This window comes from Schistocerca nitens, unplaced genomic scaffold (assembly GCF_023898315.1).
Source record: "Schistocerca nitens isolate TAMUIC-IGC-003100 unplaced genomic scaffold, iqSchNite1.1 HiC_scaffold_478, whole genome shotgun sequence".
Classification (NCBI taxonomy): domain Eukaryota; kingdom Metazoa; phylum Arthropoda; class Insecta; order Orthoptera; family Acrididae; genus Schistocerca; species Schistocerca nitens.
This window is the reverse complement of record NW_026046011.1, coordinates 27023-38938: the sequence shown is the minus strand read 5'-3', so window position 1 is coordinate 38938 and position 11916 is coordinate 27023. Positions and strand designations below refer to the sequence as shown.

Below are 11916 nucleotides of genomic sequence, written 5' to 3'. Positions count from 1 at the left end.
CTCGCACCGTTACGGTTACGTGTTTAGCGCTTACGCCACTAGCCAAACGCCATGTCCGGACGCGGAAAGGGAGGCAAAGTCAAGGGCAAGTCAAAGTCCCGCTCAAGCAGGGCTGGGCTCCAGTTCCCGGTCGGCAGAATCCACCGCCTCCTGCGCAAGGGAAACTACGCCGAGCGCGTCGGCGCCGGGGCGCCCGTCTACCTCGCCGCCGTCATGGAGTACCTCGCGGCTGAGGTGCTCGAGCTGGCCGGAAACGCGGCCCGCGACAACAAGAAGACGCGCATCATCCCGCGCCACCTGCAGCTCGCCATCCGCAACGACGAGGAGCTCAACAAGCTCTTGTCGGGCGTCACCATCGCACAGGGTGGTGTCCTGCCCAACATCCAGGCCGTCCTGCTGCCAAAGAAGACCGAGAAGAAGGCCTAAACAGGGACCGCGGCGCTGCGCTTGCGTGCTCCCTGCACGCAAACGCAAACGCGCCTTTGCCTTGCCGGCTCGCCTCACAACAATCGGCCCTTTTCAGGGCCACCACACAAACCTACGTCCAAAGCAAAGTTTCCGTCGTCCTCGCCGCACTTTACAACAACGTCCACAGCGCCGGCGCACGTCCGCCATCTTGTCCACAGCCCGTGTGGCCGAACACACACACATTTTTTCTGCACCCCTCCACGCACGCACAGTCGCGTTCCAAACAACGACAACGACATCAATACACCAATAATGTGATGTGATCATTGTTAATATGTTCATAATTAAAAGAGCGCGTAACGGCCCGACGACGGACGACACGCGGGCCGCCGCGCGCGCTCTCCAAACACACAGGCACAGGACAAACCAAACCAAACCAAACAGCTGATCCGATCGATGATCCGGCCCGCGCCACAAACAAACCACGCACACACCGGACTCAGCCGCGCCCTCCCGCATCCATCATCACACACGTCACGTCGAAACTCCAAACGGAACGCACGCACGCAAAGCAACAGAGGCGCACAACAACAACAACAACAACAACAAACACACACACACAGAGGCAGGCAGGCAACACAGACCCTTTCGCACTTTTCAATTTCCGAACAGTGTGGTGGCCCTGAAAAGGGCCGTTTTTCGTCTCTCCCACCAAGCACGGGCAACGGCACGGCCGCGGGAAGGCCACAGCACAGCACACCGGCTGCCTGCCTAACCGCCGAAACCGTACAGGGTGCGCCCCTGCCTCTTCAGGGCGTACACCACGTCCATGGCCGTCACAGTCTTGCGCTTGGCGTGCTCAGTGTACGTCACCGCGTCGCGGATCACGTTCTCCAGGAACACCTTCAGCACTCCGCGGGTCTCCTCGTAGATCAGACCAGAGATGCGCTTCACGCCGCCCCTGCGAGCCAGGCGGCGGATGGCGGGCTTCGTGATGCCCTGGATGTTGTCGCGCAACACCTTGCGGTGCCGCTTGGCGCCACCCTTGCCCAGCCCCTTTCCTCCCTTGCCGCGGCCTGTCATTCTTCCTCCTCCTCAAGCAACAAAAAAAGCACAAGCGGCAGCTCCTCACCCGGCGCTAGCGAGTCGGCTACGGTGCGCCGTGAGCGCGCGCCGCCCCCCTATATAGACTCTGGCCCGCCCTCCCCCCACCACGCGCACCGAGGGCATATAAGCGCAGCACGGGCCCGCGCGGGCCCGTTGTCAAGGCAGCACCGGACGCTTCCTGTGATGTTATCCATGCGTCTGGGTAAGACTACTCATTAACATGGTCCATCAGGAGATAGTAGTGGTCGAAAACGATCGAAGGGTAGCGGTTTTAAGAGCAGAGGAAAAAAAAGTGCCAAGGCCAGCGCCAAGGGAAAAAAAACCTCTGCGACAGTAGGACGGGTGGTAAGGGCAGTAGCGGCTTGCTAGCTGCGACAGAGCATGCAAGGTGAGGGGGGTTAGCGTGAGGTATCGTGCAACGTTACCTATGTACTGCGTGGTTGTCAGCTGGGGCAGTCCGGTGCTGCGGCTGGGCTCGCTTGTAGTCTCCTGGGCCGGCCGCAGTGGCTTACTCCCTGTAACATACAAATTCGGCGCGGCAGGGCGGCGACGCTTCTGCAATGAAGACTGGCCTATTGGCACCTCGTCCCCTTGCGGAGCCTGGTCCCGTAGCAGTCGGCATCGCCAGCGGCTCCTCTGCGGCGGCGGTTGTCTTCTTCTTCTTTGCGCCTCTCACCCGCGCTGCTGCTGGAACAAGAGCTGGGATAGGCGCGCGAGCATCCTTCTGCGAGGTCGCAGGAGTGTTCGCAGGTACGACTGCACTGAGGCCTTGGGCGAAAACTGCACGCAGTTGCCTCAAGGCCTCTTCCTTCTCTGCAGCCACGGCGGCTGCGAAGGCAGCCCTCTCCGCCGTCATGACGGCTTTGAGGGCTGCTGTGGCCTCCTTCACGGCGGTGCCGAGTTCGAGGTCACATCTCTTCGCAGGAAGGCGAGCTGCGTCCTGGCTACCCGTTTCCGAGCGGCCGTCCCCGCCCCTGGCAGGTGGATCTGCTGCTGCGCCTTCCCTCAGCTGCACCGGGCTGTTCTGCGCCCTACGCCGTTTCCGACGTCGTCTTCTCTTCTGCTGCTGCGTCGGTGCGGCCGCGGCCGCCTCGCCGCCCCCGGCACGGCTGCGGCTTGAGAAAGCCGCACAGCCGCGCCAACTGGCGACGTGCGGGCCGCCACAACGGACACAAGTCGGCAGAGCGTTGCTGCCGCGGTCGCAGGCGCGGCTGTCGTGCTCTCCTGAGCACTTGACGCACCGCGCCGCGTTGCGGCAATACTTCGCTACATGGCCCTCGCCCTGGCACCTGAAGCACTGGGGCTGAGGATCCATGGCGGTCGGGAGAGCCTCCGTCGTAACCGGGAAGCCCAGCAACTTCCGCAAGTCGAAGATGTCGCTCCCGCCGTCGACCGTTTGCACGGTCACGGCATAGAGCGGCGCCCTCTTCTTGTTGGTTCGGTTGTGCAACCTTGCGGCTGCACTACCAAACCCGGCTCGCAGCAGCCCTTCCCGGACCGCTGCCTCATCACAGCACCAAGGCAACCCCCTGAGGAGTGCCTTAGTCGTCTTCACCCTTCCTACGGAAGGTGCCTTCTCTCGCGCCGGCGGCGCGTCGACGATGTGGTCGGCCACTGCGACCTTGATCGCCCTGTGGTCGGCCACGTTTGCGGCTCGAACGCAGATCAGCGAGTCTGTATCGACAGACTCGTAGACCACCTCGTTCCGAGCGCAGCTCGTCATGGTGTCGAACAGCGCTGTCCACCCGCCTTTGCACTTGACGTACAAAGGGGGGACAGGCCGCGACTCGTCTTCTCTGGAGTTCCTTGCACGGTCGGCAGACTCAGTGAGTTGCACAACCGAAGGACCCATCGTAGCGGCAGGTTTCCTCTGCGTACGCTTCTTTCCCATGCTGCGAGGCGCGGAACACGACAATTTGCACGCGTTGTCAAAACAACGCACGACAATTTGCTCTCCGCAGCGCCCACAGCACAGAAAACCTCTTCTCGAGCTCTCAGCGGCCGAGTAAGCGAAGCGCGCAACACCAGCGATGCGCTCACCTCGCCAGCTCAGGCCGCTCTGCGCGCGCTACCTGGTGGTGCGCCGTGAGCGCGCGCCGCCCCCCTATATAGACTCTGGCCCGCCCTCCCCCCACCACGCGCACCGAGGGCATATAAGCGCAGCACGGGCCCGCGCGGGCCCGTTGTCAAGGCAGCACCGGACGCTTCGCTACCGCACGCACCGCTAACCGCTATGGCCCGCACAAAGCAAACGGCCCGCAAGTCCACCGGCGGAAAGGCGCCGCGCAAACAGCTCGCCACCAAGGCGGCGAGGAAGAGCGCGCCCGCCACCGGCGGCGTCAAGAAGCCCCACCGCTACAGGCCGGGCACCGTCGCCCTGCGAGAAATCAGGCGCTACCAGAAGAGCACAGAGCTGCTCATCCGCAAGCTGCCGTTCCAGCGCCTAGTGCGCGAGATCGCCCAGGACTTCAAGACCGACCTGCGCTTCCAGAGCTCCGCAGTCATGGCCCTGCAGGAGGCCAGCGAGGCCTACCTCGTCGGCCTCTTCGAAGACACCAACCTGTGCGCAATCCACGCCAAGCGCGTCACCATCATGCCCAAGGACATCCAGCTCGCGCGCCGCATCCGCGGCGAGCGCGCCTAAACCGCTTAGCCGCGGCACGGCACCGCACGCGCGCAACACAAAAAAAACGGCCCTTTTCAGGGCCACTAACATCTCTCCGTCGCGAGCAAAACTTTTGTCGGTCTTGCCGCCCAGCCTCTCTCTCTAGCCCCGTTAAAACAACCACCACAATTCCCCACCCTCCCTCCCGTACACAGCCGCTCTCGCCAACAATCACAATCGACGTCATCCCACCCCACCCCTTCAAATACACACAAACAAACAGCCGGACGACGTCACCACGGGTGGCTGGCCGCCGCCGTCTCCGAGGCGCCACCGCGCCTTCCCAATTCCCGCCGGCCACTTCCACGTCTCAACGTCCCCGTCCCCCTTTCACACAGAGAGGACACACACATAACAAACAAGACGCGCCATCCGCAAAGCAAGCAAACAAACAGAGTCTCCAGAAACATGAGAAACCAACCGTCGGCCGCCGCACAAAATACAAAACACAAAACAAAACGGCCACAACCGCTCCGCTACCGCGCGCCGCCGCCTACCGCCACCGGCCCCACAATCCAACCACCACGGCACGCACACAGTACCCACAAGGGTCATACAGAAACGCCACACAAACACCAACCAACCCCACACACACACACACACACACACACCCCGGCGCATGCACGCACGGCCACCCAAACAAGACAACACAACGCGCCAAGCACGACAATCAACGCCTTCCCGACGTCCTCTGATGGCCCTGAGAAGGGCCGTTTTGGGCCGCGCGCAGCCGTGCCATCGCGCGCCACTAGACGACGCGGGGGAGGGGGGTGGGGGACGACGGGGTCAAGCGCCAGCCCTTCCCTTCCTTCCCCTTTCCTTTCTTTACTTTAACTTCACTTCTTCTTCTTGGGCGAAGCCTTCGCCTTAGACGGCGTCGTCGCCTTCTTCGGGCGCGGCGCCTTCGGCTTCTTCGTCGGAACCTTCGCGGCCTTCTTCGCCTTCGACGGCGACTTGGCCTTGGCCGGCTTGGCCGCAGCCGCCTTCTTCGCACCCGCGGGAGCCGCCGACGCCGCAGACGCCTTCTTGGCGGCGCCCGCCTTCCGACCGGTCGCCGCCTTCACGCCACCAGCCTTCTTTGCGCCGGCCGCACGGGCGCCCTTCTTCTCCTTGCTGGCCGGAGCGGCGCGCTTCTTCTTCGCACCGCCGGCACGGGCCTTGCCGCCCTCGGCCGCCCCGCCGCCGGCGCCGGCAAGCTTGAAAGAGCCGGACGCGCCCTTCCCCTTCGTCTGCACCAGCTCGCCAGCCACGACGGCCGACTTGAGGTACTTCTTGATAAAGGGCGCCAGCTTCTCCGCGTCCAGCTTGTAGTGCGCGGCAATGTACTTCTTGATCGCCTGCAGCGACGAGCCGCCGCGCTCCTTCAGACTCTTGATGGCGGCCGTCACCATCTCAGAGGTGCGCGGGTGCGCAGGCTTGGCGCGCGGCTTCTTCGCAGACGCCGCAGACTTGGCCTTCTTCGTCGTGCCGGTGGCGGCGGGTGCCGCAGCAGTCTCGTTCGTAGCCGCCTGATCTGCCATTATTTCGACGACGCGCGTACACACACGAGAGCGAGAGCGAGAGCGGCAGGCGGCAAGCACGGCGGCAGAGAATAGCCGCCGCGCCGCCAGGCCCAGCCAGTGTCGCGGGCGGGCGCGGACGGCCGAGAGAGCGGCCGCCACTCTGCGCGCCGCCGCGCCGCGCCTCCCGCGCTTGCTACCGCCCAACGTCCGACAGCCTGTGCGGACCAGCCCCAAACCTGCGCCGCAACCACCCGCGCCGTTCAAACCACCGAGGATGGGGCTACACACGGCCACACCACAGTCGCCAACCAGTCGCCACGGCAGCGCCGCAAACCACGGCCAAACTGCAGCTACCGCGCGCTACAGCCTGGCTCGGCCCGCCGAGAATCGCCGCCCCCGCCCACATGCCGCCCCCACAGCCCCAGCCGACGACCCGCCACAATGGCCAAACCTTCGGCAAAAGTGCCACACCGTCGCCGCGCCAGCCCGGCCAGCGCGGCCGCCGCCACAGCCACACAAGCGGAGGCGTGCGGCGATGCCGGCCGTGCAAACGCACCTCCGCCGCCCCATCGCCCTCCCACCGTTTCCCGATCGGCCCGCAGCCGTCGGGCCACCTCGCCCGCCAACATTCGCGCCCCTTTCTCACAAAATTGCCCGCCGCAAACAAAACGGGCGCCGCCTGCGCAACATCGGCACCGGCCAACCGAGCGCCGCCGCCCCTCGCCGCTTACGCGAGGGGGGCTGACCGCCGTCCGCAACTACAGACACACCGAATCTGCCTCCAAGCACACACGACAGCCGACCTCCTACATTTATACGCCGCAAGCCACCCAACGGTGTGTGGCGGAGGGCACTTTTTACGTTACGTGCCACTGTCGTCATTGCCTCCCTTTGCCGTTCCAGTCGCGTATGGTTCGCGGGAACAACGACTGTCTGAAAGCCTCCGTGCGCGCTCGAATCTCTCTACTTTTACTACATTCGGGATCTCCTCGGGAGGTATATACGTACGGGGAAGCAATATATTCGATACCTCATCCGGAAACGCACCCTCTCGAAAACCTGGCGAGCAAGCTACACCGCGATGCAGAGAGCGCCTCCCTTGCAGAGTCTGCCACTTAACTATCACGGTTACCACATAACCCTGTGACGAAACGTTGGACCTTTCTCTATCTCCTCCGTCAACCCGACCTGCTACGCATCCCACACTGGTGGGCAACACTCACGTATGGGTCGGTCGAACGCGTGTTTTTGTAAGCCACCTCCTTTGTTGATGGACTACATTTTTGCTAAGCATTCTCCCAGTGCATCTCAACCTGGTACCCGCCTTACCAACAATTACTTTTATCTGATCATCATTCCACTTCCAAATCATTCCGCACGCATACTCCCAGATACATATTTTACAGACGTCACAGCTACCAGTGTTTGTCCCGCTATCATATAATCAATCATACAATAAACGATCCTTCTTTCTGTATATTCGCAATACATCACATTTGTCTATGTTAAGGGGACAGTTGCCACTCCCTGCACCGGGTGCCTATCCGCTGCCGATCGTCCTGCAACCTCTCTGTATACTACATACAGCACATCATCCGCGAAACGACGCATGGAACGTCCGGCACTATCTACTAGCTCATTTATATGATATGAATTGTGAAAAGCAATGGTCCCATAACACTCCCCCGTGGCACGCCAGGGGTTACTTTAACGTCTGTAGACGTCTGTCTCTCCATTGATAACAACATGCTGTGTTCCGTCTGCTAACATCTCGTCAATCCAGCCACACAGTTGGTCTGATATTCTGTAGACTCTTACGTCGTTTATCAGGCGACGGTGCGGAGCTGTATCGAACGCCTTCCGGACGTCAACGACAATGGCATCCACCTGGGAGCCTGTATCTCATATTTTCTGGGTCTCATGCGCAAATAAAGCGAGCTGGGGGTCTCACACACGATCGCTGTTTCCGGAATCCAACATGGATTCCTACATAGTAGACTCTGGAGTTTCCACAAACGACATGATACTCGAGCAAACAACATGTTCTACAACACATCGACGTCAGAGATATGGGTCTATGGTTTTTGCGCATCTGCTCGACGACTGGGACTACCTGTGCTCTTTTCCAATCATTTGGAACCCTCCCTTCCTCTCCAGAGACTTGCGGTACACGGCTGTTAGAAGGGGGGCAGGTTGTTTCGCGTACCCTGTGTAGGAATCGCGAATTGGTAATCCCGTCGGGTCCGGCGGACTTTCCCATTCCTCCTTGGACACTTATTTCGATGTCAGCCGGTTTCTCGTTCGTGCGAGCATTTAGAGACGGAACTGCAGTGCGGTCCGTCCTCTGTGAAACAGCTTTGGAAACAGGTGTTTAGGTATTTCACAGCTTTACGCGTGTCATCCTCTGTTTCAATGCCATCACCATGCCGGAGTGTCTGGATATGCTGTTTCGAGCCACTTACTGATTCAACGCAAGACCGGAACGTCCTAGCATTTTCTGTCAACGTCGGTACATAGGGTTTGTTCTACTTTCGAATTCACTGAACGCTTCACGCATAGCCCTCCTTACGCTCACACTTTGGACATCGTTTAGCTTCTGTTTGTCTCGGAGGTTTTGGCTGCGTTTAAACTTTGGGTGAAGCTCTCTTTGCTTTCGCAACAGTTTCCTAACGTTGTTGTTGTAGTATACCACGGTGGGTTTTTTTTCCCATCCCTCACAGTTCGACACTCGGCACGTACCTGTCTAAAAACGCATTTTTACCATTGCCTTGCACTTTCTCCATGAACACTCAACATTGTCAGTGTCGGAACAGGCATTTGCCTTTTCATCTGTCGGGTCGTCTGCAAATCTGCCTTCTATTACTCTTGCTAGCCAAAACAGATAGATACACCGTCCTCCCTGCAACGGCCTTATGATCACTGCGTCCCTGTTCTGCACATACAGAGTCGAAACACGTTCGGGTCTGTTTGTCATCCGTAGGTCCACGATGTTATCTCCACGAGTCGGTTCTCTGTTCATTTTGCTCGAGGTGATTTTCGGACAGTGCACTCAGTATAATGTCACTCGATGCTCTCTGTCCCCCTACCACCCGTCCTGAACATCATCTGAGTGTCCCAGTCTATATCGGGTAAATTGAAATCTCCACCTAAGACCCTAACATGCTGAGGAAAATGTATGTGAAATGTGTTTCCAAAATCCGTCTCTCCGTTGTTCTGCCACTAATGCTGCTGCGTCGGGAGGTCGGTCAAAGGAGCCAATTATTATTAAACCTAGCTCGGTTGTTGGGTGTAACCTCCACCCACAATATTTCACAGGAACCATCCACCTCTACTTCACTACAGGATCAAAACTACTACTCAAACAGCGACGAACACACCACCACCGGTTGCATGCAATCGAGCCTTTCTAAAACACCGTCTGTACCTTTGTGACAATTTCGGCAGAATTTATCCCTGGCGTCAGCCAGCTTTCTGTACCTTATCACGATTGCAGAGCTTCGGTGCTTTCTCTGTCAGCGCTTGCGGTTCCGGTACTGTACCAACGCAGCTTCGACAGTTGACAATTAACAAACGATACCGATTGCTGCTTGGTCCCCGCACCCGTTGAGGCTGCTGTTGCCCCCTTTCTGTACTTGCCCAAGGCCATCTAACCTAACAAAACCGCCCAGCCCACGCCACACAACCCCTGCTACCCGTGTAGCCGCTTGTTGCGTGTAGTGCTCTCCACCTAAGACTATAACATGCCTTCGACATTCGCAGTGTACAACACCTTAGGTTAGGGTTGGCGTCGCTTGGGTTAGGTTAGGTTACGTTAGGTGGACGTGGGTTAGGTTAAGGGTTAAAGTTAGGTTAGGCGTCAAAGTTAGGTTAAGCGTTCGGACGTGAGGCGTCAGGTGGCCGCACCTACCTTACGGCCGGACATCTTAGGTTAGGCTAAGGGCGCCGAGGTCACGTTACGTTCACCTTCGGGCGCCACACGTAGCTGTCACAGGTAGGTAGTAGTTCGGTCGGTCGGTCGTCGGCAAGCCGCAAAAAACTACAGACGACGTCGACAACAAGACCGAGCAGGAGGCAGATATATACCGAGCGCCAAAGAGACCGACCACACACACACACACACACACACACACAAAACAACAAACACCACCCACCGGCCAAAGGGGCACCAAAAAAACCCACAAAGCCGAGCACCACACGTCGCGACCAGAGGCAACCCGCAACCGCAACGGCGCTTTCCGCACCGGGCCGGATGCACGTACGACAACACCGCTACCCGTACACAAGGCCTCCCATTGCACACAGCCGCTCTGTGTTCAACATCATCAATGGCGCGCCCGCGGCTCGTCGCGGTCGCAGCCATGACGCCGCCGCCACTTTTGCACCAACACATTCACGCACCGCAAAACAGCTCGCCGACCCACCGACACAGCACAGCCGACAAACAAAAACAACCGCGGCGGCGGCAACAAAACAAAACAAACACCTCGCACCAAGCGTCCGACAGAAAACAAACGGACAGGCACACAGGCCTCTGCTAACGACCACGACACAGCGGCACGCTGCCCCTTTCCCGCCACTCTCGATTCACAGCGCACGCGACCCCGTCGTCGACGACGACACGCGACGGGCTCGCTTCCCGCAACCTACACCTTTCCGCCACTACGCACGGCTCCACCCGACGCCCGTCGCAACGGCACTACTGCACGCACTATCACCCCCGCCGCCGCCGCCGCCGCCGCCGCCTCCTCCTCTCTCCCCCTTCCCGTACACAACAACACAGCCAAAAACACACTCACGACCCAAACATAACAACATGGCACGTGCATCGGCGCACACCCCCAACCAGTCACCGTCGACACAACCACACGCAAGGCACGGAAAAACCGGCGTCCTTCCACGTTGCCATCAAAGCAGCACAAACAACCACACAGGAGGAACCACCAACAACTGCCGGCCGGCCGGCAACCACCAAACGCACATTCCCGCTCGCCACCACACACCTCTCGGCAGCCGTTTCGCAAAGACATGACATGACATGACGCGACATCATCGCATCACGGGCGACGCACGCACACCGACCCACTTTCCCGCCCGTCTCTCTCTCTCTTTTTCTTCCGACGCCTTCGGCCGAGCACACACGTACGTGGCACAACGCCCAACACAGTCACACACAGTCGACAGGCGCACGCCCAGGCACGCAACGACGCAGCGCAGCAAAGGCGCCCGCGACACATACCTCCTCTCCCGTCTCGCCGCCGACCGCCAGCCAGCCACTCGCAATGTGCACTGGCCAACCGGACACACGTCCACCGCGCCGCCTCCGACCACCCGCCAGGGGGCGCTCACGTCCGCGACAACAGCGCGGCCCGCCGCCGGGCGGGCCCAGCCCGGCCCAGGCGGCGCGCGCTGCTCTGCACTCGGCGCGCCGCGCCACACATCCTGCTGCAGACCGGGCTCGTCTCTCTGTACGCGTCTGCGTCTGCCCGCATCTCATCTTCCTGCGCATCAACACAAACGAGGCCACGTGAGCAAACCCCCGTCACAACGCCACATCACGCACTGCCTTGTCGACCGCCTAAATAAATGCACTCACCCACCAGCCATCCGCTTCGTCCTCTTCTTGCTTACTCGTTGTTCGTCGTTGTTGCTGCTGCACCAGCACCAGCACCAGCACCGGCGGCGGCGGCGGCGGCGGCGGCGGCGGCGGCGGCGGCGGCGGCGGCGGCAGCGGCAGCGGCAGCGCACACAGCCCCCAGCCGGCCGCATCCGAGGGGGCCCCGCCGCCAGCGTCGCCTCCTTGGGCACAGGTGCGGTGCTGTGGCCGCCCATCCAACCGCATTTGCTGGCCGTCCCAGCCGCCAGGCAGGCGTTCCCACTGCCGCGCACCGCCTCTGCTGCAGAAGACGAACAAACGAAACGTACAAACATACACGCACCCGAAGCGTGGCCACACACGGACGGGACCGACAGGCTCCAAGGCGACCAAACGATGGAAAAACAAACACAAAAACAAAAGACACGCGAGCGAGCGAGCAAGCACGCAGTCGCCTCGCCTCTGTCCTCCCGCCCCCGCCCTTCTCCCCACCACATGCCCACAAACACCACCGCCTGCCCGCATCTCCACATTCGCCCCCTCCATTTGTTCCCTTGCGTTCGTTCCTTCCTTCCTTCCATGTGTCTGCGTGCGCGGCGCCTCTCCAACATCCGCCGTCCGTCCGTCCCGTTTTCGCCGTA

General features: G+C 60.4%; 1 protein-coding gene across 1 annotated transcript; it reads left to right on the top strand.

The window, feature by feature from the left end:
- The first annotated feature begins 9931 nt into the window (after positions 1-9931).
- On the top strand, positions 9932-10711 carry LOC126232399 (uncharacterized). The gene has a single exon (XM_049942664.1). The coding sequence runs from the start codon at positions 9932-9934 to the stop codon at positions 10709-10711; it is 780 nt and encodes a 259-aa protein (XP_049798621.1).
- Positions 10712-11916: the final 1205 nt, after the last annotated feature.